The sequence below is a fragment of the Drosophila takahashii genome, chromosome 2R, assembly GCF_030179915.1.
Source record: "Drosophila takahashii strain IR98-3 E-12201 chromosome 2R, DtakHiC1v2, whole genome shotgun sequence".
NCBI classification, from domain to species: domain Eukaryota; kingdom Metazoa; phylum Arthropoda; class Insecta; order Diptera; family Drosophilidae; genus Drosophila; species Drosophila takahashii.
Window position 1 is genome coordinate 40,765,631 of NC_091679.1, and position 27,219 is coordinate 40,792,849.

At 41.2% G+C, this 27,219-nt stretch overlaps 8 protein-coding genes and 2 non-coding genes across 12 annotated transcripts; 5 read left to right on the forward strand and 5 right to left on the reverse strand.

Annotated features, from left to right (window-relative positions):
* The first annotated feature begins 176 nt into the window (after nt 1-176).
* On the forward strand, nt 177-3,168 carry PPO3 (Prophenoloxidase 3). Its single transcript, XM_044393121.2, has 4 exons — nt 177-1,241; nt 1,308-1,403; nt 2,007-2,765; nt 2,828-3,168. Exons 1-4 carry the CDS (start codon nt 261-263, stop codon nt 3,056-3,058), a joined length of 2,067 nt encoding a protein of 688 aa, XP_044249056.1. The 5' UTR covers nt 177-260; the 3' UTR covers nt 3,059-3,168.
* Nucleotides 3,169-3,561: 393 nt separating this feature from the next.
* Nucleotides 3,562-8,787, forward strand: l(2)k09913 (lethal (2) k09913). Of its 3 annotated transcripts, XM_070213238.1 has the most exons (5): nt 3,562-3,698; nt 4,037-4,210; nt 4,304-4,479; nt 7,526-7,807; nt 7,877-8,787. In XM_070213238.1, exons 2-5 carry the CDS (start codon nt 4,096-4,098, stop codon nt 8,465-8,467), a joined length of 1,164 nt encoding a protein of 387 aa, XP_070069339.1. In that variant the 5' UTR covers nt 3,562-3,698; nt 4,037-4,095; the 3' UTR covers nt 8,468-8,787. The 3 variants fall into 3 exon arrangements, with proteins under 3 accessions (XP_070069339.1, XP_017005898.1, XP_017005897.1); XM_017150409.3 differs by lacking the exons at nt 4,037-4,210; nt 4,304-4,479 and having other exon boundaries at nt 3,606-3,698; XM_017150408.3 differs by lacking the exons at nt 3,562-3,698; nt 4,037-4,210; nt 4,304-4,479 and adding an exon at nt 6,399-6,532.
* A 119-nt stretch (nt 8,788-8,906) lies between these two features.
* TRNAS-UGA (transfer RNA serine (anticodon UGA)) lies at nt 8,907-8,988 on the reverse strand. The gene has a single exon. It is a non-coding gene; the product is annotated as a tRNA-Ser (tRNA).
* Nucleotides 8,989-9,459: 471 nt separating this feature from the next.
* On the forward strand, nt 9,460-9,541 carry TRNAS-UGA (transfer RNA serine (anticodon UGA)). The gene has a single exon. It is a non-coding gene; the product is annotated as a tRNA-Ser (tRNA).
* A 509-nt stretch (nt 9,542-10,050) lies between these two features.
* Nucleotides 10,051-12,288, reverse strand: Fib (rRNA 2'-O-methyltransferase fibrillarin). The gene is made up of 3 exons (XM_017150413.3): nt 12,150-12,288; nt 11,583-12,031; nt 10,051-10,797 (listed from the first exon to the last, which is right to left on the reverse strand). Exons 1-3 carry the CDS (start codon nt 12,160-12,162, stop codon nt 10,216-10,218), a joined length of 1,044 nt encoding a protein of 347 aa, XP_017005902.3. The 5' UTR covers nt 12,163-12,288; the 3' UTR covers nt 10,051-10,215.
* A 1,011-nt stretch (nt 12,289-13,299) lies between these two features.
* LOC108063340 (tektin-2) lies at nt 13,300-15,240 on the forward strand. The gene is made up of 3 exons (XM_017150400.3): nt 13,300-13,618; nt 14,013-14,444; nt 14,499-15,240. Exons 1-3 carry the CDS (start codon nt 13,407-13,409, stop codon nt 15,151-15,153), a joined length of 1,299 nt encoding a protein of 432 aa, XP_017005889.1. The 5' UTR covers nt 13,300-13,406; the 3' UTR covers nt 15,154-15,240.
* Nucleotides 15,000-17,002, reverse strand: LOC108063336 (protein arginine N-methyltransferase 7). The gene is made up of 3 exons (XM_017150399.3): nt 16,304-17,002; nt 16,089-16,240; nt 15,000-15,493 (listed from the first exon to the last, which is right to left on the reverse strand). The coding sequence occupies exons 1-3, from the start codon at nt 17,000-17,002 to the stop codon at nt 15,238-15,240; spliced, it is 1,107 nt and encodes a 368-aa protein (XP_017005888.3). The 3' UTR covers nt 15,000-15,237.
* Nucleotides 17,003-17,109: 107 nt separating this feature from the next.
* LOC123002698 (protein arginine N-methyltransferase 7) lies at nt 17,110-19,917 on the reverse strand. Its single transcript, XM_044393105.2, has 3 exons — nt 18,178-19,917; nt 17,963-18,114; nt 17,110-17,367 (listed from the first exon to the last, which is right to left on the reverse strand). The coding sequence occupies exons 1-3, from the start codon at nt 19,882-19,884 to the stop codon at nt 17,112-17,114; spliced, it is 2,115 nt and encodes a 704-aa protein (XP_044249040.1). The 5' UTR covers nt 19,885-19,917; the 3' UTR covers nt 17,110-17,111.
* A 701-nt stretch (nt 19,918-20,618) lies between these two features.
* LOC108063308 (uncharacterized) lies at nt 20,619-20,895 on the reverse strand. The gene has a single exon (XM_017150368.3). It carries the CDS (start codon nt 20,884-20,886, stop codon nt 20,647-20,649), a length of 240 nt encoding a protein of 79 aa, XP_017005857.2. The 5' UTR covers nt 20,887-20,895; the 3' UTR covers nt 20,619-20,646.
* A 3,818-nt stretch (nt 20,896-24,713) lies between these two features.
* Nucleotides 24,714-25,874, forward strand: Gr59a (Gustatory receptor 59a). Its single transcript, XM_017150370.2, has 2 exons — nt 24,714-25,652; nt 25,716-25,874. Exons 1-2 carry the CDS (start codon nt 24,714-24,716, stop codon nt 25,872-25,874), a joined length of 1,098 nt encoding a protein of 365 aa, XP_017005859.2.
* The last annotated feature ends 1,345 nt before the right edge of the window (nt 25,875-27,219 follow it).

Genomic DNA, 27,219 nt, shown 5'->3' on the forward strand with positions numbered 1-27,219 from the left:
ATAGCATGTAACATGACTCATATATTTTAATGTGCTAAGGAATTTCATGCTTTAAATGACTCGAAAATTCCTCAGTTTTTAAATAGATTAATTTTAAAGTTTTAATCACAAATTAGTAATTAGAAATTTGTTGTTAGTAATCTTTCTAAGAATTTCATTTTGAACTTGATAAAATAAAAAATGCGTTGGGTATAAATAGAGCGGCTTTTTGGGTGGATAATCACATTAGTGAAGTGGCATATCCCCAGTGAACTACCCAAATGGCCGCCAAGAAGGATCTCCTGCTGCTCTTCGATCATCCCACGGAGCCCGTGTTCATGGACAAAGGAGGCGATGGCACCGTATTTCAAGTTCCCGACTCCTATGTGACCCATAGGTACCGAAATATCTGCAAGGAGGTTCAGGGACGCGTCTCCGGTGGCGTCGACAAGTGTGTTCCGGTGAAGGAGATCTCCGTGCCCGATCTGAGTTACCCCATGTCCTTGGGCCGAACCGAACAGTTCTCGCTGTTCCTGGAATCCCACCGCCAGAAGGCCTGTCATTTGATCGACATCTTCATGAAAATGCCCACCGTGGATGACCTGCTGAGCGTGGGTGTTTATGCCAGGGATCGGGTTAATCCGCTGATGTTTAACTATGCCCTTTCGGTGGCCCTGCTCCATCGTCCGGATACCAGGGACTTGCATCTGCCCTCCATTTCGGAATGTTTCCCGGACCGCTTCATCGACTCGCGGACGTTTAGGAATATGCGCGAGGAGTGCTATGTGGTTCAGGAATCCGATGCTCGTAAACCCAGCCGCCTGCCCGTTTTGTATACCGCCTCCGATCTCGATGTGGAGCACCGTCTGTGGTACTTTCGCGAGGATTTGGGGGTAAATCTTCACCACTGGCACTGGCATCTGGTCTATCCATTCGAGGGCGATCGCAGTATCGTGGATAAGGATCGACGGGGCGAGCTGTTCTACTATATGCACCAGCAGATTATCGCCCGCTACAACGCCGAGCGGATGAGTAACTACATGGCCCGCGTCCAGCCGTTCAACAACCTGGACGAGCCCATTGCCGAGGGCTACTTCCCCAAGATGCACTCCTCGGCCTCTGGTCGGCCCTATCCGCCGCGCTCCGATGGCACCCGACTGCGGGATGTGGACCGACCTGACCAGGCGAGAGTCGGAATCGACGATATGAAGCGGTGGCGCGAGCGCATCTACGAGGCCATCCACCAGGGCTACGTTGTGACTGTGAGTTCGGTCTTTCCTTCTTTCATCTTTCATTGATAAAAATCTACATTTTACTTACATTTTTAGGAGGATAACGAAAAGATAGACCTGGATGAGGTCAAGGGCATCGACATCCTGGGCAACATGATTGAGGCCTCTGATCTTACGGTCAACAAAACGCTGGTAAGATCACTTTTTCCATTACACACAAAACAAAACATGTCGTCGGAAAATCGATATGTGAATGTAAATTTCTGGGTATGCAATATGCATATCATTTCAACATGAAATACTCGTTTCGAACATATCGAATTTACGGGGCCGCATATCAAGCTAAAATTAATATTACATAATGTAAAATTAATCTACGTTTCATATTTTTGGGTGTAGATAATGATAAATGGGAAAGATCTGTATTATCCCCATCCAAAAAATGATAAATATTTAGGGAAACGTCCTTAACATATTTTCTATGTTTTCTAAATGCGCAGTATTGTGGCATTCACAATTAACAAATATATATCAAATCACTTTTTCCATTAGTTATTATGATAAATAGGAAATATCAGTATTTTCACCATCCAAAAAATGAAAAATGTTTTTGAATTGTATTAACATTTCCTATGTTTTCTAATTGCGCAGTATAATAGCATTCACAATTAACAAATATCAAATCACTTTTTCCATTAGTTAATATGATAAATAGGAAATATCAGTATTATCACCTTACAAAAAAAGAAACATATTTTTGGAAATATATTAATTTAATTTTTTCCAAATTCGCAGTATGGTAGCATTCACAACAAGGGGCACGTTTTGATCGCCTACTCCCACGATCCCCTGAAGAAGCACCTGGAGGACGGGGGTCTGATGAACCAACCGGAAACCGCCATGCGCGATCCAATCTTCTACAGGTGGCACGCCTTCATCGACAACTTGTTCCAGGAGCACAAGCGACTCCTGCCCGCCTACAGCGAGGAGGAGCTGAGCTTCCCGGATATCCAGGTGCACAGTGTCTGTGTGAAGAGTGAGGGAAGTCAGACCAACGAGTTGACCACCTTCTGGCAGAAGTCCGATGTGGATATGTCCCGGGGTCTAGACTTTTTGCCCCGCGGCAGAGTCAGTGGACGATTCACCCACTTGCAACACCACCCATTCACCTACAACATCAATGTGGAGAATTCCAGCAAGACCACGCTACGTGGATTCGTTCGCATCTTCCTGGCGCCCAAGTTCGATGATCGCAATGATGCCATGGTGCTGGAGGATCAGCGCCTAATGATGGTGGAGATGGATAAGTTTGAGACTAAGATACCTCCTGGATGCACTACGATTTCTTGGAGCTCCACGAAATCGAGTGTTACCATTCCGTTTGAGCGCACTTTCCGCAAACTTGATGGCGGTGAAAATCAGGATGAAAGTTCTAAGGAAAGAAACGACTTTTGCGGATGTGGGTGGCCCCATCACATGCTGGTGCCCAAAGGTCGTCCGGAGGGTCTCGCCTTCAAGCTGTTTGTCATGGTTTCCAACTATGACGAGGATAGGGTAAGTGTTCTGAAGGAATATTATATGCTTTTGGTAAACCTCGACCTTTAATTCTCCTCAAGGTGGAAGAAAACCAAGAATCTAAATGTTCCTGCAAGAATGCCGCCTCATATTGCGGACTCCGCGATAAACTCTATCCGGATCGCAGGTCCATGGGCTACCCCTTCGATCGCAGGCCACGGAAGGGTGCCCAGTTCCTGGATGACTTCCTTACGCCCAACATGAGCACCGCGGAGGTTACCATAACCCATGTGAAGAAAGTGGAAAATCCGGAAAAGACTAATGGTTTTTAGACCAGATGAAACCAACCTGACCCGATGACTCTGCTTTTAATATAAATTTTGTATATTTATTTTCGCAACCTTATGTCGTTGGTGGCGTTAGGTCTCAAGGGTATCTTATATTGGACCATCATATAATTTATTTATCTAAAACCATTTATAAATATATGCATAAATTATATAATACAGCACCGATTTTAACTTTTTATTAGTTGTTTTGGGATAGACAACAACTTTCAAAATATATGCCACGATCCTAATCCAGATGGAAATTTAAATTTAACAAACGGACGAGAAAACGGCCCTAAAACTTTTGCAAGAGTATAATTTTATATGTATGTTGAATATTTCTATCCCTTATTAACTTTAATTAATGTGCCCTAAAAATGGAAAAAGAATACCTATTTATTCAGAGGTTCTTAATAAGCTAGGTTCCAGAAACTACAATAAATCTTTTATCAAAAACGACCCATTTTCTTTCTATGTAGAAAAAGCTAAGCTTTAATCAATAAATACCGGAATATACCAAAAATCCCAGCTGCTCCCCGAGTAATATTTTATACACCTCCAGCGAACGGTCGCACTCACTGCTGAGCGGAAAACAAATTGAAAATATTAAACAAAAATCGAAACTCGGGAGCACGACGTTAGCGTAAGTGCAGCGGCAATCGATTTAGTTCGTTACGTTCACCGTTTACCAATTGAACAGTCATCAATATACACACAGATTCGCCCCCCGCTCACCCACACTGCTGCACACACACGCACAGCCCGGGGAGGAAATTTAGAGCCAGAATCTCAATTTATCAATTTGACAATACAATTTGTGGCTCGTCTGCAGTGGGTACAAAGTTCGATTCGTGTGCATTCGCCTGTGGCTGCCTGTGTGTGCGTGTGCATTAGTTTGGCTGTGTGTGGGTGTGCAGTACGCAAATGAGAAAAAAGAAACAAAAAATTAAAAGGAAAATACCATTGCAAATCATTTTTCAGTCTGTGTCCAAAGCGCTTTTGTGAAAGTATTTCCCAGTCTGCAATTTTCCGCAATTACAATGGCTGCGCACTTTTTTCGCACTGCATTTTACGCGACGGCGGCGAGAAAATCGATGAATTTGCCCTTCGCCGGCCGGACAGCCGCAACTTTAGCCGTGGGCCTCTCCTTTGGTGGTAAAATATCCCAATAATATCCTGAGAAAATACCCCCCTAATTTTCCGCATTTTCCTCGTTTTATTTATAATCGTTACCCCGCAATTAATTAGCACAAAATAGCCGGGCAGCCGTGCCGTACGAGAATGTCTACGCGGACAGCTTTTTCGGGGGCTGCCAGTCGCAGGGGCTGCTCAAGGTCCCGCCCCCGCAGGTCCGTAGGATCCAGCCCCCGCTGATCCGGAACTTCTCGAGCCTGCAGACTCAGCAACCGCAGCAGGCTCCAAATGTAAGCATGATCCTTAAGTAATGCATCCTATTGGTTTCCAAGGGGGTTCCCAGAAGATCAACAGAAGTCTAATATATTTTATAATCCTTCAAAAATAGCCTTTTCATCTTTTCAAACTCTATATAAACTCCAGATCTGAACATCCGTCCGTCTGTTCTTAAGAAATCAATCTATTTTTATTTTGTACTTTAATACCCCCAAATTATAATCAGTAAGAGTGCTGTAATTACTCTCTATAAATCCTTATCTAACCACCTACCAGATTATGGTTTATCGTATCATATCATAAAACAGCTCCTAATTAAACATCTATATAGAGAGAGACAGTAGCCATGACGATAAAAAATAGTATTACCTGTAGACTGTAAAAGCTTCAATCTTTCCTTAAAAAGAAATTCTTGTAAACCTCAGAAGACATAAGAAAAATATATATACAATATTTATAGATACAAAGATAGAATCATTACAAAGTGTAAATTAAAGAAAATACTAAGATATAAATAATATCTGCCTGTAAGTGTTTAATACTTGCATTATCACACATGTTATTATCTCCATTAAGCGTAAAGTAAAGAACAAACCTTGTGGAGCAAGGTTCATGAGTTTAACAACTTAACTATAAAATTCTTATAGATGCATCAATATGGACATAGGGAATTTTAGGGTTAAGAAGTTATAGTAGAAAAATAGCAGTATTAATCCAGGTGGCTCTTATATTTACCTGATTTCTTTATGACGCGATGAAAAATAAAAGAAAAGTTAGGTAGCTATGTGCGATAAAGCATTAAAAATAGTTGTAAATAATTCTACAAAGCCTCTCCAAAAATATTATCTAATGATAACAATAATATTACATTGTTATTGTCAGCAATTATAGTTACAGTCGGTGTATACTTAGTTATTTTATTGACAAAGTCTAGTTTGCCTAAAGTCCCATAGATATATCAGAAATCCATAAAAGTATTGAATGAAAGGTTATTTTAGTTCCCGACCCACTCATTCCTGTCTTATTGAACATCTGTTGATCTGTGTTTGAACCTTTAATTACTTTTATTTCGCCTCTTCATTTTGTGCATTTTGTAGTTTGAGACTTTGGAAATTTGCATGCTTGAGTAAATTGTATTCCCTGCACTTTGTACCCGGCAAATGATTTCGGCACTCTATCTCTCCTAACCTCTCCCCCTCTTCAGTGGTGATTTGTACAGATAAGCTGTTTTTGCTTTATATATATTATTTATAAACATTTGTACGTTATTTTAATTGCTGTTTTCCAGTGCCCTGCAATTAGTGGCGGCTCATTAACCGCTTGAACTAACCAGTAAATTATTCAGCGTATTTTGCCGATATCGAATTTCAATGAAGTGAAACCCTTATCCTTGGACTTATTTTTAGAACCACCCTCGGCATTCAGTAAGCTCAATTGAGCTCTGAAATAGCTTTTTCTCCATGATTCAAATCATAATGGCGCCCAATGACAAGCCAAACTTTCGGCAAACATTCGTGTTCTGTTTATTTTCAGGCCGCCAATTGATCATTCTCGGGTATTTTGGGTTCTAAGATACCTACAAGAACCAAGTAATATCATTTAAATAAGAATTAGTAGAAAGAAAATACTATTCAATCAGAAACATATAAGGATCTATAAATTAGCAAGACTTTTTCTAACATAATATTCAAAATTAGATGGTATCTTCTAGTCGGGACTCTATATTTACTTTACCCAAAGGGTACTGAGGCTTCCAGTGGCGCAATGTAATTTAAACCAATGCCGCAAAGAGTAGAAAAAACCTATTCCTCCGTATATACACACACACATCAGCTGAAATAACTATTTTCCATGGGGAATGTAAGCTCGCCTCAATTCCGCTCAACTATCCAGTGGATCGTTCCACTGGATCGCTGGGTGTATATGCTATATGTTGTGGATCAGTCAGTTAGTCAAAGTCGTTGCACCTGCTTAGTTTTATCTTTCGATATGGATTTCCTAATTGAGATAACGCTGCTGGTCATATTGGCAATTATACTGCTGAAGATCTATCATCGCGCGAAACGTGTGAGTGGCCCTGAACTTTCGGTTCAAGTTCAAAGAGTCAAACTAAAGTGAAAGTCTTTTCCAGCCCCTCTTTCTCTCGTTCATTCATTCATTGTATCACTCGGTGCCTCAATTATTTGATCATTCTTTTTTGCTCTTTTCGCTATAAGCAATTTATGTGGGAACTATTAAGTCACAGGTTGATTTTTCCACTAATCTAAATTGCAACTGCTTATCGTTTGATTTCGCGGGGCTATCTTCGAATCCGTAATGCTATCAGTCGGTTTAGCCTTGCTGAAAATGTAGGAAAAGAACCTAAAACCTTTGCACCACCTTCATTTAGTCTCCTGCCTTCGTGCTAATTTGTCGCTTGCCCAAAGCAATTTCTGATAATTTGCCACTAAAAGGTATTTTACGGAAGCAAATCGCCATATATTATAACATTTTATTATTGGGCACACGTTGCAACTAGATCTGTCTTCCATTTGGCCGTGAAATTCAGTGTTTGAGCTTTATAGTAACTTAATATCTCGGTGGAGACCAAACGCACTCACAACTGGAATAATCTTATCAGGAACAGCTGTTTATTATCACGTGTTCGGCGACTTTTTCAAGGTCAGCAGCTGTTGCCGTGGATAAATCAGTGCCTATATCATAAAATATTCCCCATAATTTGCATGGATTATGGTGGCAGCGTTAATCTGCGGACAGACTCTCACCGATCAGACCATATTAACCACTCAAGCTTTCCTATCTAATCAGGCAGAGCTATTCACTTGGTGACTGGACCTATCCAAACTTTGGTTTTTAGTTTAGTCGGTTAAAGAGCCCATCGAAAACCCAGAGAAGCAAATTGAAATTGTATGCTTATTTGCAAAGCTAATGAATTTAAAATGTATACAGTGCACTTGACTTTGCTTGTTGTTTCTATAGCTTCATTTCCTCTAACCCCACTAATCATGTCATATAACCTGTGCTTAACGATGATGTCTAATCAATTTATTTCGTTCTCAGAGCGCCATGGCTCCGTCGAAGAATCGCCGGTACATATCCTCCCAGGATATCACCAAGAACATGACTCTGTACACCAACAACAAGACGCAAATCGAGGTGGATCCCAAGACGCTGGCCTTTAAGAAGCCCACTGGCAATCCACTGGTTCTCATGATGGCCTGGCTGATGGCCAAGCAGAAGCATCTGAAGAAGTACGCCCAGATCTACACCGAAATGGGCTTCGATGTGGTGGTGGTGCACATTACGCCCTGGCAGTTGCTCTGGCCGGTCAAGGGAACCCAGGTATTTAATTAAATATATAAACCAAACATTTAATTTAATTGCTAATATATCTCTTTATTCCTTAAACAGGTGGTGGCCGCCGAGACACTGCGCTTTCTGGAGAACAACAAGTCTTACGAGCCGATTGTAATGCATGGCTTTTCGGTGGGCGCCTATCAGCTGGGCGAGATCATGCTGCAGATGTCGCGCGACATGGATCGCTATGGCAGCATTTTGGAGCGTTTCGTTTGCCAGATTTGGGACAGCGCCGCCGACATCACCGAGATCCCGGTGGGTGTGCCCAAATCGATTTTCCCCCGCAACGAGCGCATGCAGAGCGCCCTGCGCAACTATACGCTGTATCACATGAAGACATTCCACAACCAGGCGACCATCCACTACATGCGCTCCAGCCAGATGTTCCACTCCACGCTGCTCAAGGCCCCGGCGCTGTTCTTTGTGTCCGACAACGATCCCATCGGTCCGCCATCCTCCAATCGGGCGGTGAGCGATAACTGGGAGCGAGCGGACATCAAGGTTACGTTCAAGCAGTGGGAGCGATCCCAGCACGCTGCCCACTACATGAAGCATCGCGACGAGTATCTGCAGATGCTGTTCCAGCATCTGGAGACTTGCGGTGTCCTGGAGGCCATCGGCGTGCCCAAGCGCGCCAAGTTGTAGGCGCTCTCCGTCGCGGAGTCGCTGACGAGAATTCGGTGATATACATTTATTCAAGAATCAACGCGATTATGATTTTATCCTAGCTGCTAAGACCTAAAGTTAAACGAGAGAAAACAGTAAAACCAATGTCCTCTTTGAATGATTATCTGATCTGTGTCTTTCGCGAGGCAGAATCTTCAAAACGCCCGCTGGGGAATTCGTAGGCTAAGCTTAATGTCGTATTGTATCAACTGAGAGAAAAATGCACTATGCCTCTATATTGTTATATTTTGAGATCGCTGCAAAACGGCTAAATAAAGTAATTTAAATGATACAGAAAAGTTGAGAAATGTTTTTTAATATATTTATGCTTCTAATACTTATAGGTAAATTTCGGACATGAGATTATTCTGGGAAAATAAAATAATTAAATTAGAAAAAAAAAGATTTTCAACCACATCGCTGCGGACAGGACTTGAACCTGTGCGGGTAGAACCCAATGGATTTCAAGTCCATCTCCTTAACCACTCGGACACCGCAGCCTTATCAGAACAATCAATTTGTTATGTCATCATTTGGGGTGCATAATTTTAAGCAGATAAATCTACATTGCGAAAAAAGGATATTAAGTTAAAATTTATTTACAGGTTGTATTTTACACATAATAAAATAATGTTGGTAAATATATTTATGTTTTTCCAAATAAAGTTTACTTATAAAATACATTAAACTATAACATAAGTGAGAATTGTGAAAAAGGAATTGTGTAATTAGTATGTTACAAATTTATTAAAATATTTATTATTAATGAATGAATATATTTATAGGCCACATAGACACGAGCTCAAAACATCCACGTCCGCTTTTTTTTAATTAAATATTAGTTAAGCCAAGACACGACCCCAGAAGAGTTCTTGGTTCGTGTCCATATAAATAGCACGCCATCCCTGGAAATTTGTGGACGAGGGGGGTTGGTTCATAACTAGTTGGAACTTCGCCACGAGGTCGGCACAGCTGCGGTGTCCGAGTGGTTAAGGAGATGGACTTGAAATCCATTGGGTTCTACCCGCACAGGTTCGAATCCTGTCCGCAGCGGATTTTTTTTTCTTTATTAATTTTTTTTTTTACAATTTCTTAGTTGCAGCTTGAGTTGGTATGCGATTTATCTTTGTATTACACTTTATTTTCTGTGATGCTGGATGGTCAATTAAACAATATTTATAAAAATCAGGAAATTTGTACAAGCAAGTACTTAAAAACATTATAATCGGATTAGCAACTATTGATTTGGTACTGTTAAGCATTGAAATTGCCATTCTTAAAGGAAAGTGTTAGGCATTATTCCTAAGACGACCAGTTTTCTGGAATCGCTTTAAAAACTTTTAGTTAGGAACTGCTTTTAGTTCGATTTACATTGAATCCTGAGGTTTGTCAAAATTAAAACAATCCTATTTACTTGGTTTTCAAAGGAAGATAATTAAATAACCCCTTTCCAACTAATTAGCCTTCTTAACTATTATAAAAATCATTCTCATTCAACAATGATTCGCTTTTCTCTGCTTTAGAGTACCACATATTACATGCGACCTCCAACAAGTCTTACATTTGCTTTTGGTTTATGTGTATATTTTGTACGTCTGCTACAAAAATAGTTTGCATTTTGATTTATCTTTACAACTATGGTTTTATATTTAAAAAGAAACTTAATACAACATGTCTGTATTAGTACAATAGCCTTAAAACTAAACCAGGCAGAAGACGATTTCTTCTTACTGCTTGGGCGGTGGTCGGTAGACGCCGACGACGACGGCGTGGTCTCGCTCGTAGGGCTCCAGCGTGAGCTGCTCCTGCGGCTTCAGCTTGTCCGCCTGCATCTTCTTCACCTCGGCAGCGAATACCGCCTCGGGTTGCGCCGTGGAGTCAATGCAGGAGGCCTTGATCGAGATGACAAAGTGGCCGCCGTTCTTCAGGAAGTGCTGGGCATTCAGCGCCACAATACGACCCTGATCAGGCTGGGCAACGTCGGCGAATATGGTGTCCACCATGCCCACCAGCATGCGGTACTTGTGCGGATGGCGAGCGTCCTCGATGATGGGTATGATGTTGGTGCGCTTCTTGGCCACGTTGATCAGATCGCGACCGGATCGGTGTGAGAACTCCACGGCGTAGACCAGACCCTCGGGACCGACCACATCGGACACATGGGAAACTGTCGTTCCGGAGGCGGCGCCCAAATACAGAACCTTGGAGCCCGGCGGCATGTGAATCTGCTCAACGCCACCCAAAACGGCAGCGGCCAACTTGGAACGGAAGGGGTTCCACACACGGTACTCGATCTTCTCGCCATTGGTCTGTAAATAAGTTGAAATGTTGATTAAATATGTGGGTTGATGGATTTTTAAATAGTTATTTGAGAAACTGGGAAATGAAAAGCGGAACAGAAGTTGCAGGGTATTTATAAACTTTGGAATATTAGATAGTATACATAATATCTTTATATTTACAATCCTAGATGGGAATTTTAATCAGAATTAAAATTTGCAAATTTTAATAATGGAAACAATATTTTTTTTCTTTAAAAATTTAAAATATTTTTAAAAAATGTCTAAAACTTTGAAAACCTTATAAATAAAAGTATAAAAAAAAGTGTGAAAATTAAATTATTAATTTTTATGATGGAAACAATAACTTATTTCTCAAAAATATGATGGAAACTAGAACTTATTTCTCAAAAATAATTACTGTTCAATTAATTTAGTTTCAAAAATATCTTTAACTTTGAAAACCTTATAGTTTTCCCTTGAAAAATAGTTGATAAACACATGGTATTCAAAGATAACCGAAAATCACTTTACAAAATGGTGGATTGGATTGTTTGGGCTCGGATTGTTTTGGGTTAGGGATAGATAGATAGTTAGTTAGATACTATAGCCTCAGCTGTGCATTGTTCTAAGCAGACCTTGGAGCACCCGCGACTGCTTCACGTGCACCTGGAGTGCACACAGCCACAGGTGGCCGCCAAGGATGCTCATGGCCACATGATGCCATGTTCTGTACCCCTGCGCACAACCTCATCATTAGCCAGGAATTGGATTGGTTTTCTAGATTATAAATAAAAAGTGAGTGAAAGACAAACCTCAACAGAGATGCGCTTCTCGCCGTAGACCTCGGATCCGGGGACAAAGTTCCTGGTGACCAGGGCGTCCTCCTTGCCGCGCGCAATGAACACTCCCTCGTGACGATGGGCTTCGATGGTCACGGTTTTGCCGCCCTTGAAGCCGCCGGCGCCACCACCACGTCCGCCGCCTCCACGGCCACCACCTCCACGTCCTCCGCCTCCACGGCCACCACCGCGTCCGCCGAAGCCACCGCGACCACCGCCGCGATCTCCGCCGCCGCCGCGTCCACGGCCGCCTCCAACTCCACCGCGACCTCCACGATCTCCGCCGCCACCGCGTCCACGGAAGCCACCTCCTCCTCCGCCACCGCCGCCTCCGAAGCCGCCACCTCCTCCGCCGCCGCCGCCACGGCCACGGAAGCCACCGCCTCCTCCTCCGCCGCCGCCGCCACCGCGTGGACTAAATCCTGCAAGAGAAATAGTTCGCATTTGAATATTCACCCAGCAAGAGGTTAAGTTAGTCGCTCCAAACGGCAGTTGCGCCGCCTGCCTTGATGGATTCCATTAACTAGTCATGTTGCCCACCTGGTTTACCCATTTTAAGCTGCTGTACTTGCACTTTTTAATACAACTTTCGACGAAATGTGAATTGGTCCGTTAGCACGCGGCAACCAAAACGTTCGAAAAGAAAAACACGTGTGTGCGCCAGTTAGAGGTGGTGGAGAAACATCGATGCATCGAAACGTCGATGTTTTTGGCGACAATCGATATTTTAGTCACATCACAAATTTTAAACAAAAAAAAAAAAGAAGCGAAAAATGTGTTTTTATTTTAAAGAAATTACTGTCATGCGCGAATCCACGGGGGGTTATATTTTTGTTTCAAAGCATCAAAAACATCAATGTCTGCGAACATTTTCAGGTAAAATAAACCTCTTTGAATTTAAAATTAAAATTTTTTCTACTTTCGAATATACAACAAATTTCTTAAGCATCCATTTGCCCTATTCAAATTCAAATGAGTTCAACTTTTGCGCTAAAAACCACGAAGAAAACAGGCTCACAGGGTGCCATGTGCGACAGGGTGTCCACCAGTGGACTAATGGGTTGTGAACTTGGCTAAGATTTAGCCAGGTCCCGAACCATTATCTTAAATTTATTTAAAAATGGTAAATTCAAAAATTTATTAATTAGTTTAAATCTAATAAAGAATAGTTATATATGTCGATTAGAAAAACCTTTCTAATTTAAAAGTAAAGTCATTATTTTTAATAATTTCTAAAAGTGTTTTTACAATATTTAAAAAATTATATGTTTTTAGTCATTATATCAAGGCATAATTTTATTTTCACCCTATAGGTAAAATTACATTGGCCATTTAGAAGATTTTAAAAGTATAAACCATGAATATCGCTGCATTGAACTTGCGTATTTTATAAAAGTTCAAATAAACTATACATCAATTTAAAACTTAACAAAACAATTTAAAAATAAAATTTATATTTATAAAGTGGGAAATATTTAATAAATATTTTCAGTAATTTATATATTTTTACACTTCCACGCCTGAATACCTGTAGAAGGAAATTAAATTCCTTAACTTATAACTATAGTAACCTATTTTCCATCCTCCATCCTAAACAAACAAATCACTGCCGGTTGTCCTTGACTATGACCCAAACGCCTTGGAGATCTAGTGTTCGTTGACCAAACAACCATTTCAAATCGATGTTTCAGGAAAAATTATCAGTCCACTTTGAGAGTTCCAGTTGTGGACACATATTTTCTGAAATTATTAACGAATAAATCCAATTGTTTTTTGTTTAAACTTAACCCATTTAAAATGGCCTTCCACTCGGTGGTAACGATGGAAAAACCCCTTCAGCACATCTCGCTGACTGACTGGTATGCCCGGGTGAACCAGATGCGCAATGTGGCGGATGCCCGGAGATCAGACGCCTTCGCCATCCGCCACTCATCCCGATCCCTGAGGAACGAGACGAGGATCGAGGGCGATTGGGCCAACTACGAAACTAATGAAGCTCTGACCGATCGGTAAGTTCATAACATCAATGTTTGTCTATTTAAACGGAACAGAAATATTATCGATAATGAGTTTAAATTCAAGAGTTTATTCTCTCACTTTTTCAAGAAGAAACGTTCTCGATTTTATTTTGAGAGAGATACAGTAGCCTCGATTTAATTTTTTGAGACGAAAGAAGTTTCTTAAAGTGAGAATCCCTAGTCTATTTTAAATCAATTTAATATTGAATCGAATTTAGCTCACTTTTGATATTAAGAATTCTTGCTTGGAACAGTTTTCATGACGTTTTTTTTTCGAAACATTTTTTACTATAATATATTTTCTAAAATAAACCATAAAATGGCTTAAAAAATTTTTTTTTGAAAACCTATTCTTCAACAACATTAAATATTAAACATATAACAGTATCTCCGAGTTGAATCGCTGGAGGGATATAATTTCAAAGTCCTTCGAAAAGATCGAGCGCGAGATCTTTATGCTGCAGGAGGAGAAGAACGCCACGGAACGCGAGTTGGAGGCGCTGGCGGGACCGATTTCGGTGATAGCCGAGTGCCTTACGATGCGCGATGGTCGCCTTGGATCGGAGATCACCTACGATGAGGCCGATACGGAGATCAAGAACGAACTGGTGGTACTGGAGAACAACCAGAGACTCCTGGCCGATCGTTGTCAGAAGGCTTGGGAGAAGCTGAACCGCCTGGAGGAGGTGCGCTTCAAGATTGGCCTGGAGATCGAGTTCAAGGTGGAGGCGGTGCAGCTGGATAACTCTCAACTCGCTCTCGATCGCAACTCGGCGAATATCTCGTACAAACCGGATCCCACCAGGAATCCAAAGAAGTGAGTAGGATTACAATTTATAACTTAATTCAGAAGTTAAACCCCCTTCTTTAGTTCCTGTTCCTACGAGTCCTGGCTGGAGAACGTGAAGAACGTCAAGCTGCTGGCAGAGAATGAACTGGCCGACACGTACGCCATCCGGGAGGCGTTGTTCGTGTGCCGCGAGAAGGCGCGCAACATGCTGCAGTCGCAGCAGGAGCGGGCGGAGCACACCATCCGCAAGCGAATCTTCGAGACGCAGCGAGCGCGAAACGAACTGGAGTGGCAGCAGCTGAAGATGAAGGACGAGATGGAGAAGGCGATGTGCGAGATTCGCACCTCGGAGAATGCGCTGCGGGACAAAACGGATGCTTTGAAGCTGGCCGAAACGCGTCTGGAGAATCGCGCGCAGAGATCGGGCATGGAACTGTGCATGGACCAGGCGCACGACATGCTCTGTTTGGAGGTGGAGAAGCTGCGCGAGATTCGCCGCCGACTGCAGGCCAAGATCGACGAGAGCAAGACCAACTTCAATCTGCTGGAGGAGCACGGCAAGCGCATCGACGTCGATCTGGAGAACAAGCAGCACTCGCTGATGACCGACATCCGTGCCTTGGATCTGCGTATGCGTCTCCGGGGCGGAGAGTTCGGCTCCAAGACCTCGAATGCCTCGCAGACCGACAGGAACATAACGCTCACACGCATGGAGAACGAGATTCCCAAGGATTAGTTTGGATTTTCATACGAAATATTATCACTCAATGTATTTACCCCTGACGTTCATTCAAATTTTTGTGGAATAAACGATTAAATTCTAGAGCTTCTTTTGGCGAAAGCTAAAGTTAAGTTCGCCTAGCAGAGGTTTGAAGTCCGTGCTCCATTCGAGGTGACTTGCGGCTTCTTTCGGTTTCCTGGGAAAGTGCACGCCCTGTCGCACGAACATATCCCACTTGACAAAGTCACCGGGCGTGACGGGTTCACTGGGACCACTGCTTACGATAGATCTGGGACTGCTGTCGTCTATCAGCTGCCAATCCACCCACAGAGCCACTCCATTACAGGTTAGAGGACTGTAAAAGAGATTTAAGTTGGTAATTTACAGAGTTCTGTTAAAAACATGAAAAATTGTATTTTACAGTGTGAGCTAAATTTTTGACATGTGTCAAAAAATACAAAAGTGTTAAAATGTGAAAAATAATTGTTAACACACACAGCTCACTTGAGTTTTTTACTCAATGTGTTTTTAGCATGACGTGTTTTTTACACACTGTGTTTTTCTAACACAAATGAAAATTACATTTTACTGACATTAACGAATTGAAAAGAAAATTAAAAAACCAATATGGGTTTCAAGCATATATGAATTCTTATACTGTGGAAAACCGTGCATTTTTAAAATTTTTAAACTCAAACTCATTGTGTTAAAAACACGTTGTGTAAAAAACATGTGTTAAAAACTCGTCGTGTAAAATACACAAATGACATGTGTGTGTTATTTATGTTACTAACATATGTAGGATACAATTTTTTACACACAAGTCAATAATTTTTTTTTTGAACTTAGCACTTTGACATTTAACATGTTAATAACACAAGTTTTTTACAGTGTGTGTTATTTTGCGAACCCTGGTAATTTATGTGGTAAAACTACATAATTTTACTTACTTGATAAGTTCTATGCTTCCCTTGAGGCTAAGTTCCTTGCTAAAGTTGCCAAAATCCACATTGAGCACTTCCTGGGGTTCGGAAAGGGCACGGCAGGGGTATTCCCACAGAGGCTGGGCCTCCACCTGGGACACAGCCTGCTCAGCAGAGCGCTGTACGCAAGAAAGTCATTAGTTCTTTGCATAAAATCATTTAAATTGTAGTAAAAGACCCACCTCCACTATTTCATCGAACAAACGCAGATCGAAACCCTCGCAACTGCCAATAGGTGCTCGAATCTTGTGCAGATCCAGAAACTCCACGGGCAGCGCATAGATCCTCGCCGAGCAGGGCGAAATCTTCACATTCTCCGGCAGTCTGTCCTTGATTTTCATCAGCAAGGTGCCAAAGTAAAAGTTGTCCCAGGGAAGGATCGAATTTAAAAAGTAGGGCTCTGCGAAGATGTGGGTGAGGGAAGTCACATCTTCGATCTCCTCCACTTTGTCCACAAACTGCACGTTCTTCAGCTGATTGTGCTGGACAATCGACTCGAGTAATCTCCGCGAGAAGCGATGCGGTTCATGCAGCTTCACAGAGGCGGCGCCCAAAGCAGAGCTCGCCAAGCCGAGCAGGCAGCCGTTGCCCAAAACCAGGAGATTGGATTTTCCCGACTCAATATTTTCCTCCAGGTAGCGCAGGTAGCGCTTGTTCCTCGGCGACTGGTTAAGCTGTCCGATCCGGCTGCGCGAGTAGGTCATGTGCAGGTCGCAGGAGCAGGTATGCCGGCGCACACTCTTCTTAGGCTCCTCCTCCTCGCGAGCATCGAACCACAGGGAGTACTCGTCGTGGTGGCGTATGCGTCTCCGGGGCGGAGAGTTCGGCTCCAAGACCTCGAATGCCTCGCAGACCGACAGGAACATAACGCTCACACGCATGGAGAACGAGATTCCCAAGGATTAGTTTGGATTTTCATACGAAATATTATCACTCAATGTATTTACCCCTGACGTTCATTCAAATTTTTGTGGAATAAACGATTAAATTCTAGAGCTTCTTTTGGCGAAAGCTAAAGTTAAGTTCGCCTAGCAGAGGTTTGAAGTCCGTGCTCCATTCGAGGTGACTTGCGGCTTCTTTCGGTTTCCTGGGAAAGTGCACGCCCTGTCGCACGAACATATCCCACTTGACAAAGTCACCGGGCGTGACGGGTTCACTGGGACCACTGCTTACGATAGATCTGGGACTGCTGTCGTCTATCAGCTGCCAATCCACCCACAGAGCCACTCCATTACAGGTTAGAGGACTGTAAAAGAGATTTAAGTTGGTAATTTACAGAGTTCTGTTAAAAACATGAAAAATTGTATTTTACAGTGTGAGCTAAATTTTTGACATGTGTCAAAAAATACAAAAGTGTTAAAATGTGAAAAATAATTGTTAACACACACAGCTCACTTGAGTTTTTTACTCAATGTGTTTTTAGCATGACGTGTTTTTTACACACTGTGTTTTTCTAACACAAATGAAAATTACATTTTACTGACATTAACGAATTGAAAAGAAAATTAAAAAACCAATATGGGTTTCAAGCATATATGAATTCTTATACTGTGGAAAACCGTGCATTTTTAAAATTTTTAAACTCAAACTCATTGTGTTAAAAACACGTTGTGTAAAAAACATGTGTTAAAAACTCGTCGTGTAAAATACACAAATGACATGTGTGTGTTATTTATGTTACTAACATATGTAGGATACAATTTTTTACACACAAGTCAATAATTTTTTTTTTGAACTTAGCACTTTGACATTTAACATGTTAATAACACAAGTTTTTTACAGTGTGTGTTATTTTGCGAACCCTGGTAATTTATGTGGTAAAACTACATAATTTTACTTACTTGATAAGTTCTATGCTTCCCTTGAGGCTAAGTTCCTTGCTAAAGTTGCCAAAATCCACATTGAGCACTTCCTGGGGTTCGGAAAGGGCACGGCAGGGGTATTCCCACAGAGGCTGGGCCTCCACCTGGGACACAGCCTGCTCAGCAGAGCGCTGTACGCAAGAAAGTCATTAGTTCTTTGCATAAAATCATTTAAATTGTAGTAAAAGACCCACCTCCACTATTTCATCGAACAAACGCAGATCGAAACCCTCGCAACTGCCAATAGGTGCTCGAATCTTGTGCAGATCCAGAAACTCCACGGGCAGCGCATAGATCCTCGCCGAGCAGGGCGAAATCTTCACATTCTCCGGCAGTCTGTCCTTGATTTTCATCAGCAAGGTGCCAAAGTAAAAGTTGTCCCAGGGAAGGATCGAATTTAAAAAGTAGGGCTCTGCGAAGATGTGGGTGAGGGAAGTCACATCTTCGATCTCCTCCACTTTGTCCACAAACTGCACGTTCTTCAGCTGATTGTGCTGGACAATCGACTCGAGTAATCTCCGCGAGAAGCGATGCGGTTCATGCAGCTTCACAGAGGCGGCGCCCAAAGCAGAGCTCGCCAAGCCGAGCAGGCAGCCGTTGCCCAAAACCAGGAGATTGGATTTTCCCGACTCAATATTTTCCTCCAGGTAGCGCAGGTAGCGCTTGTTCCTCGGCGACTGGTTAAGCTGTCCGATCCGGCTGCGCGAGTAGGTCATGTGCAGGTCGCAGGAGCAGGTATGCCGGCGCACACTCTTCTTAGGCTCCTCCTCCTCGCGAGCATCGAACCACAGGGAGTACTCGTCGTGGTGGCAGCTCAGGTGAAACGTTTTACCTGCCTCGAGCAGCTGGAAGGGCCTGGGTATGTAGTAGATGGCCTGCATCCAGTGATCCCGCCAGGGCACCACATTGGCCAGTGGGTGATCCCTTGCCTTCTTAGCAGTCAGTTCTTTGAGCTGCGGATGCGCCCAGTAGGGAGCACAGCTGAGCAGGATCTCGCCGTCATCGTCCATTTGAATGTCCCACCAGTAGAAGACCAGCTCAGCGGCGCCCGGCTGCTTGGATTGCACTTGGAGTAGCTGCTGCCGCTGCTTCTCCCTCTCCTCCTTCCGCTGAAAGTCAAACTGGAAGATCTCCACGGGATCGGTGAGCGGACGGAAGGCGGCGGTGGGCAACTGGGACAGCTGGACGTCATGGAGACCCGCCTCTCCGGCGCATTTCTTAAGCTGCTCCGGCGGATGCAGCAGAGGTTCGCCATCCAGATTGGCCAGCGTTTTCAGGCTGTTCCACTGCGCCGCCAGCGGGGATTGGGCCACCTGGGCGTAGCACCTGGCGCGGGCGGGAATGCAGAGGGCATCCTCGGTGAGCAGCTCGGCATGGGCATGATTATAAATCCCGATGGCGCCCTCGCCGATCAATTCCGTGTCCAGCAGCTCGGCCACCAGGAGATTGGCCTTCCGCGGCATATCCTCGCCCACCAGCAGCTCCGTGGAACGTTTGCGGATGAGGCGAATCCGGTCGCCCACTCCATTGGCGGCCAAAATCTTTTCCGCGCAATTGGCCATCGGGAGGAAGGCCTCGCAGGCAGTCACCGAATCCGCTCCTGCAGCGAGGGCCATCATGGAGAGGATGCCCGTGCCGGTGCCGATGTCCAGGACATGGACCTCCCTGCCCGCCGCCCGCATTCCGCCAATGGTCTTCCTCAAAGCCGCAAAGTACTTCTGATTCCGCTCCCAGTCGTGCAGCATGTCGCCGAATCCCGCGTTCGCCACCTCCAGGTGGTAGTCGTAGTCGTCGCCGCGCTCCTGCCAGGAGTTTTTCCCTGTCATCGGGTTTAGCACTTGCGAGAAGCAGGACATCGTGCGGCGGCTCAGAAAGCGTGACTTTAGCAAATTCCTCAACATAAAAAACCGGCAAGTAAATAATTCCCACAGTGTTGGCTGGTTTGGCTGGAAAATGTGTTCCAAATAGTAGCTAAAGTAGCTATATTTTAGCTAGTAAAGTAATTTAAATTAGCTAATCATATGGTACGGTTAGTTTTAATGTAAAAATCATGCGCGGTTCCTTGGGTGATATGGGTGATACATCACACCCCACTCGGGTGAAAAATGAAAGGAATTTTGGTATTCAAAATGTATGCAACAAAAAAATTGTTCTGATATCACCCCCACAACAAAATCCTAGATCCGCCATTGGTATAAATATACAAGCTGAAATATACAAAATGAAAATAACGAGAACTTCCTAATATATGTATTTATCTAATAAAATATTATATTATTAAAAAAATTAATTTACATAGTTAAAATTCTGAATTGTAAAAACTTTAAAATGACGTGTTATAAACTACAAATTTGCTTTTAATTCCGGACATTAAATCTAATTTTTAAGCTCCTATTTCTAAGTGTTCTACTCATAAATAAAACACCGCAAAATAGCTAAGAGGGCACATCTCTTTTTAAGCCTGCCACTCTGGCAGAAAACCTTGCCATCTGGCAGCAAATATACATCGAAATTCTTCCGATAAATCGATAGATTGTGGCGGTTTACCCTCATAATTTCAAATATAATACACGATTTTGTTGATTCTGTTTAAATATATTTTATTATTTTCATATCTTTATGGTAAATACTTAAATGTAAATGTTAAATATAAAGTTTTTAACTTAGAACTGTTGATCGAGTCGCCGTTTGACGCTGGCCAAAAGTTTTGCCCGATGACTCAGTCCACAATTTCTGACCAAAGGAGTCTCACCATCGCATTTCTTTTTGTGGGTGGTATAACTTGCAGCATCTTCCTTCGCATCAAAGCAATTGTTGAATATGAAATCCACCAAAAAATATCCTAGGACAATGAGTATCAGACAGGCGGGATTAGCTTGAAGAAACGACTGAGGACTTTCCATTTTGTTCTATATGGTGACTCCTTGAAGTGCCGATATCGAATGATGTGGTGGTCTCATTATTCAATCTATTTATATACAATTCAGGTAAGATTTAATCCCCAAGTACCTGTAATTGGGTCAAAAGGTCAAAAAGGGTTAATGATTTGATTAGTAAACACAGTCATAAATCGTAATCCTTTTCCCTTTTGAGGGAGCTCTATGTTATTCGCAATTAAAAGGGTTTCAAGTTTGTTCAAACTTGTCTTGTTGGGTATTATTGTTATTATTTCAACTTAGAGGAGTTAAAAATGGGCTTTTAATTTGTACTATCTTCTTTATGACGATAATGTACATTAAATGGGTATCAAAAATTAGATAATACGTCTTAATAGCCAATCGTTCGTTCTTGGTCAGTGAATATTCCCATTTGATATGTGCAGATAGATAATAAATTTACGGACACACCCCAAGCAATGAAAAATGCCGCGTTTAGTTTAAGTTTGAACCAGCTAGAGAACGGTTACTTTTTGCGGCAGGATAATGGAAAGGATAGTCGAGATCTACCATGGATACGCCCTACTCATTGGCATGACGTCCTATAGAGTGGTTAATGGCAGATTTCAACAAACAAAAATAACGCAGGCTTACGCCTTGGCCATAAATATAGTAATCATTTTCATTCTACCACCGGCTTTTTTGGGCTCTGCTCAAGGAATGATGTCGGCATCCTGGCTACCAGATATGATGTATTTAACACCATTCGTACTCTATTCGGTCAACTATGCAGTTGTAATATATATCCTAATATCGCGTTGCTATCGGGACAGCTTGTTTTTGGATTTGCTAGACCTATCCAAAGAATTAAATCGGAAAATGGTGATTGCTGAAAGGAAAACGAACCCAAAGCTGCAGAGACTTTTGTATTTGAAATCATTTACACTCGCATATTTGTGCCTCGCTTCCTTAGTAACTCTTTTTACACTAAAATCGGGAATTTTTCTAGCCCTATTAATCAACATTGCCTACAGCATCCTGAATGCCACCACATACTTTCACTTTACATCCTTTTGGCAAATTGCCAGAGGCTACGATTTTCTCAACCAAGAAATGAAGGACCTCCTCATCGCCTCACGATCAGGAAAGAATATGAAAAAAGATTCAAGGATTCTGCGAGATCTGTGGTCTCTTCATTCGAATCTCAGTATCATGGCCAACAGAGTAAATAAGGTCTATGGACTTCAGATGATGGTCTCCCGTGCGGATTATGTTATTTTCACCATCATATATGGCTATATAGGAATAATATATCTATACCAAGGAATGAGTCTTAGTATATTGCATGCTGGATTAATATATTTCGTCCGTTCTGTGGACTTTTTTCTCAACGATTTCGTATGTGACTTGATCTCACGGTATCAATGCTTTCCAAAGCATGAAATTATCGAGGGAAAACTGTCACAGGAGGTAATAAAAACACATATGATTTTGGATAGTAATAATAATTATAACTATAATTACAGCTAAGTGCCTATCTGATCTACGAGACCACCATGAGACTCGATATGAAGGTATTCGGGCTCTATCCAGCCAACAAAAGTCAATGGCTTGGTATGTGGGGATCTATATTTTGCCACTCCACATTGATGCTTCAATTCTATGTAATGCTAAGGGATTAGTACTTAAGAAATATAAATTCAATTTTCAATGTTACTATGTTTTGTTGTATAAATCAACCCACTAATAATAAAAAAGGTGAATAGAATTTTAGAAACGAAAAAAACAGAAAATACGAGAAAGTATTAAAAAACCACCAAAACTAAAATATATCACTATGGACGGCAGTCCATGTAGTGACGAAGCGCACCAGGAGAGGGTGCGAAGGCGACTACTATATATACACGAAGAAATGAAAATCTACTGTGATGGTCCGATCATAATGAATGATACATCTATCGAAAGGTATTGCGAAAACTAACAGGATTGCATACCAAGACTCTAAGAAAATCAATTGGCTTGGGAGAGAGAGACGTGAAAGTGAAAAAGTGAATATTTCAAAATTTGGAGCTGTTGGGGCCGGTGGGGATAATTGCCCCCTCTCAATGTTTTATTTGTATTCCTTTTGAAAATACCCGTCGAATGAGGGGTCATTTGTCAAAATCCGACGCTCCGTTCAAAAGTTATAGCCAAAATAAGATTTTCTTCGTCTTCCCAAAATGAAAATTTAATTCTGTTTGTCAGTTTGTCAGTTTGTCAGTTTGTCAGTTTGTCAGTTTGTCAGTTTGTCAGTTTGTCAGTTTGTCCAAAACATGTTTTCTAAGTTTTGAAAATTTGATATGACGTTCATCACATCGATATAAAAAACTTTTGTTCTACCACTTTTGGAAAAACTCGCTAGTTTAGCGGGAAAACAGCTATAAGTAGCTAAAATTCGGAAAGCCGTAACTTCTATACTACTAAAGCTACAGACTTGTGTTATATCTCGTTTGAAAGGTATTTTTAAATGCTATAAACGCTTTTTATATGCAATTTGTGTAAATGTAATAGTTAAAAAAATATGAACAAAAGACAATTTTTTAAAACTTTTTTTTTAGCTTTTTTTTATTTTTCTCAAAAACGGCTCTAACGATTTTCTTTAAAACTTTAAACTGTATAGCCCTTGAGATTCCTTAAATTTTGGTATATAACACATTACTGTAAAAAGTCACGTTTAAAAGTTATTTTTATACGAAAATAGCCACTTTTGCAAGCTCGAACTACTAACGCTCCCTGAGTATTGAATTTTGTGTGAGGGTATCCGAACTGTATTTTAGGGTCACGGAATCAGTAAATTTGCACTTAAGAGTTCCATATAGGAATCTTTTGTTCTACGACTTTTGGAAAAAGCCGCTACTTTAGCGGGAAAAAGCTAAAAATAGCTAAATTTCGTTAGTTTGTAAGTTCTACACTACTAAAGGTACAGACATGTGCTATACCTCGTTTAAAAGGTATTTTGAAATACTTCAACGCCTTTTTAACTTAATTTGTTAAAATACAATAGTTTAAAAATTATGATTGACCAATTTAAATTTAAATGTATATATTAGCTCCTATGAGAGCAAATGTAAACAAACAAAAACTTCTGATATCAAATAAAAACACCTCTTAACGAGGTAAAAAACTAGTGACGACCGCACCTTCAACATACAAAAGTTCTGATATCAACATTTGTGACGATAAATTATTACACTCGTCATTAAATAGACTTTCTAATCTTTTCTCATTCGTCACGCTGCAATAGAAAATGCATGTAAAGGGAAAAAGGCTGGAATAGTTTGCTAGGGCGGGCCGAATGAGAAAATATTAGAAAGTCTATTTAATGACGAGTGTAATAATTTTTCGTCACAAATGTTGATATCAGAACTTTTGTATGTTGAAGGTGCGGTCGTCACTAGTTTTTTACCTCGTTAAGAGGTGTTTTTATTTGATTTTTTAAACAGAAATTTTTAAGATTCATGTGACACGGAATTTTATCAAAACTAGTATAATTTACTTTCACATTTTGTTATTAGAAAATTGTTATAAGAAAATTTCTATTGGTAAAGATGATAATAAAAACACAATTTGTAAAAATGTTTAAAATAAAAGATATTTTTCAAGTCCTGTTAAGGGTATTAGAAACAATCGGTCTCGTTGAATTATAAGAAACACGAAATCGAATCAAAAAATCGATCATCTATTCGAACAGATTTGGATCGCCCAGCGGAATAACACTTTGACTAATTGACTTCAACTTTATAGTTAGGACGAGCGATTGATTTTAGTTGCTGTAGGAACCTATTGGTCGTCGGTTCATTCGGATTGTAACGACAATGAGGTGGATTGTTCAGGCGTATAACGCATACGCCATGCTCATCGGCATGACGTCATATGTGACAATAGGTGGAAAGTTCAAGGAAACGAGGATTAGTCAGATATATGCTGTGGTCATGAATGTCATCGCCTTGATAATGCTACCGATGGGTTTCTGGAAATCGGCTCAGTGGATGAATATGGCCGAATGGCTACCATCGTACATGTGGATAACGCCATACGTCCTGTACTCGACTGAGTATGCTGTTATAGCTTATACACTGATTTCGAGATGCTTCAGGGATGCCATGTTACTGGACCTACAGCTCATAATAGTCCAAATTAATCGGGAGATGTCGCGTACAGGAAAGGAAATTAATTTCAAGCTACGTCAAATGTTTGTTTGGAAAACCTGCACGTTGAGCTACTTGTGCTTTTCCTATTTACTCACCGTATTCGTTTACCAATGGAGAATGCAATGGTCTGAAATTTTGTGCTTACAACTGGTCAACACTTTCCTAACCATTCAAATTGTCAGCACATACTTTTACTTTGTTTCCTTTTGGCAAATTGTCAGGGGCTATGACTTTGTCAACCAGCAACTGGAGGAGATCATCTCGGATCAATCAATGGACAGCAGAGATAAGGAAGAGGAACTCCGCAGCCTGTGGGCTCTGCATGCGAACCTAAGTCGAACTGCTGGAAGAATTAATAGGCATTACGGCCCCCAAATGCTGGCCACCCGTTTCGATTACTTTATATTCTCCATTATCAACGGATATTTGGGCACAATCTATGCGAATTATGACCAAACCCCTTCCGTTGAAAAGTTCTACGGAGCTCTTATCTATTGGATACGAAGTGTAGACTTCTTTCTAAACGACTATATTTGCGATGTGGTCACTGAGTACCAAAGCCAGCCAAAGTACTTTGTCACCGAAGGCAGCATGTCCAACGAGGTTAATAATAATCTGTTTTTCAACTGAAAAACTATTTCTATAAAGTCTGTTTTTAATTTTCAGCTGAGTTCTTTCCTGATCTATGACAGCAGCATGAGACTGGATTTGATGGTTTGTGGACTGTATCCGGCAAATCGAAAGAAATGGCTGCAAATGGTGGGCTCTATTATAGTGCATTCCATAATGCTGCTCCAGTTTCATATCGTTGGGAGTAAGAAATAGAAGGTGCAAATGAATAAATTAATAGATTAAATTAAAATTTTAAATAACATGTGTTTGACGTTTATTGGGATCTTTGTTCTATTTAAATGTATTAATAGGGGCATTTATTTATAATATAATTTCGGTTTAATTTGTTTAACATAGTAAACCAAAATTGTATTGTTCAAAAGTAAGCAGCTGAAAATACGAGAGCAGAGAGAAATTAAAAAATACATTTATCTATATTTATTAAATGGTCCGTGTTAATTTAACTGTGAATTACAAATTATTCCTTAAAACATTTTTGTCTGTGTATTCACTTTAGATTATTACCAGATAGAAGTGCCATTATGACAATGCTCTATTTAAAAGACGTCTTACAATCTCGAGACCTTAGATCGTTACGATTCAGTCCAAAATGACTGCATTGATATGTTCAGTGACACCTAAACTCAATTTAAAAGGATTAGTAATTGTATTAATGGTAGTCTTAACACTTTACAAGGTCCGTTCTAGTAGGTTAGTCCATGTTGGAAAATTGTCAAAAGTGGTTACTTTAAAAACATTAAGAATGCAAAGACTCGACGTCATATATAACTCATACGCCCTGCTCATCGGCATTACATCCTATAGATTGGTGAACGGAAAACTTATTCAAACTAGAGTAACGCGGATTTATGCCCTGGTTGCAAATGTAATCTATTTATCAGTTTTGCCCATTTGCTTTTGGGAAGATGCCAAGCTTATTTCAAAAGATGACTCGCTGCCTACATTTATTAAGATGTCGCCATTCGCTCTGAATTTTATGACTTACTCTGTCATATTTATAGTTTTCACCTCGAGATGTTATTGGGAAAGGGAGTTGTTGGTCACTCAGCGCTTAAAGAATCAATTGAATCGCAAAATGAATCGAACTGAAAAAGAAACGAGCCCAATTCTTCGCAAAATATTCCTTTTAAAGACTTTATTCGTAGCCTTCCAGTGGCTGGTGAACTTTTTGTCAGTTCTTGTTTTCAGGCTATGGGTCCGATATGATATCCCAATGATGTTCAGAATCTTGCTAATTAGCACTGCGTTCAATATAATGGTCATTCGAGCGTACTGGTACTTCTTGGCATTTTGGAACATTGCTAGAGGCTATGAGTTTGTTAATCAGCGGATGACTGAGCTTATTCCGATCGTAAAACCCCTCACATCTAGGGAAATAACGGAAATATATTATCTGTGGGCAATGCACGCACAACTTGGTCGGATTGCTCGACGAATTCAAAGGAAAAGTGGCCTTCAAATGCTGGCTTTGCGGTTTGACTTCTTCTTACGGAGCATAATCAATGGTTTCCATTGCTTCATTTTCGTAGTTCATGAT

Bases quoted from the DNA above. Each gene is read 5' to 3' on its own strand.
- PPO3 (XM_044393121.2), top strand. From the start codon at position 261: ATGGCCGCCAAGAAGGATCTCCTGCTGCTCTTCGATCATCCCACGGAG. The intron at 1,242-1,307 runs GTGAGTTCGGTC...TTACATTTTTAG, and splicing joins ACCAGGGCTACGTTGTGACT to GAGGATAACGAAAAGATAGA. The intron at 2,766-2,827 runs GTAAGTGTTCTG...ATTCTCCTCAAG, and splicing joins CCAACTATGACGAGGATAGG to GTGGAAGAAAACCAAGAATC.
- Fib (XM_017150413.3), bottom strand. The intron at 10,798-11,582 runs GTTTGTCTTTCA...ACTTATTTACAG, and splicing joins AGAAGCGCATCTCTGTTGAG to ACCAATGGCGAGAAGATCGA.
- LOC108063340 (XM_017150400.3), top strand. From the start codon at position 13,407: ATGGCCTTCCACTCGGTGGTAACGATGGAAAAACCCCTTCAGCACATC. The intron at 13,619-14,012 runs GTAAGTTCATAA...AACATATAACAG, and splicing joins AATGAAGCTCTGACCGATCG to TATCTCCGAGTTGAATCGCT. The intron at 14,445-14,498 runs GTGAGTAGGATT...CCCCTTCTTTAG, and splicing joins CCCACCAGGAATCCAAAGAA to TTCCTGTTCCTACGAGTCCT.
- LOC108063336 (XM_017150399.3), bottom strand. From the start codon at position 17,002: ATGCGTGTGAGCGTTATGTTCCTGTCGGTCTGCGAGGCATTCGAGGTC. The intron at 16,241-16,303 runs GTGGGTCTTTTA...TCTTGCGTACAG, and splicing joins TGTTCGATGAAATAGTGGAG to CGCTCTGCTGAGCAGGCTGT. The intron at 15,494-16,088 runs GTAAGTAAAATT...TCTCTTTTACAG, and splicing joins GGAAGCATAGAACTTATCAA to TCCTCTAACCTGTAATGGAG.
- LOC123002698 (XM_044393105.2), bottom strand. From the start codon at position 19,884: ATGTTGAGGAATTTGCTAAAGTCACGCTTTCTGAGCCGCCGCACGATG. The intron at 18,115-18,177 runs GTGGGTCTTTTA...TCTTGCGTACAG, and splicing joins TGTTCGATGAAATAGTGGAG to CGCTCTGCTGAGCAGGCTGT. The intron at 17,368-17,962 runs GTAAGTAAAATT...TCTCTTTTACAG, and splicing joins GGAAGCATAGAACTTATCAA to TCCTCTAACCTGTAATGGAG.
- LOC108063308 (XM_017150368.3), bottom strand. From the start codon at position 20,886: ATGGAAAGTCCTCAGTCGTTTCTTCAAGCTAATCCCGCCTGTCTGATA.
- Gr59a (XM_017150370.2), top strand. From the start codon at position 24,714: ATGAGGTGGATTGTTCAGGCGTATAACGCATACGCCATGCTCATCGGC. The intron at 25,653-25,715 runs GTTAATAATAAT...TTTAATTTTCAG, and splicing joins AAGGCAGCATGTCCAACGAG to CTGAGTTCTTTCCTGATCTA.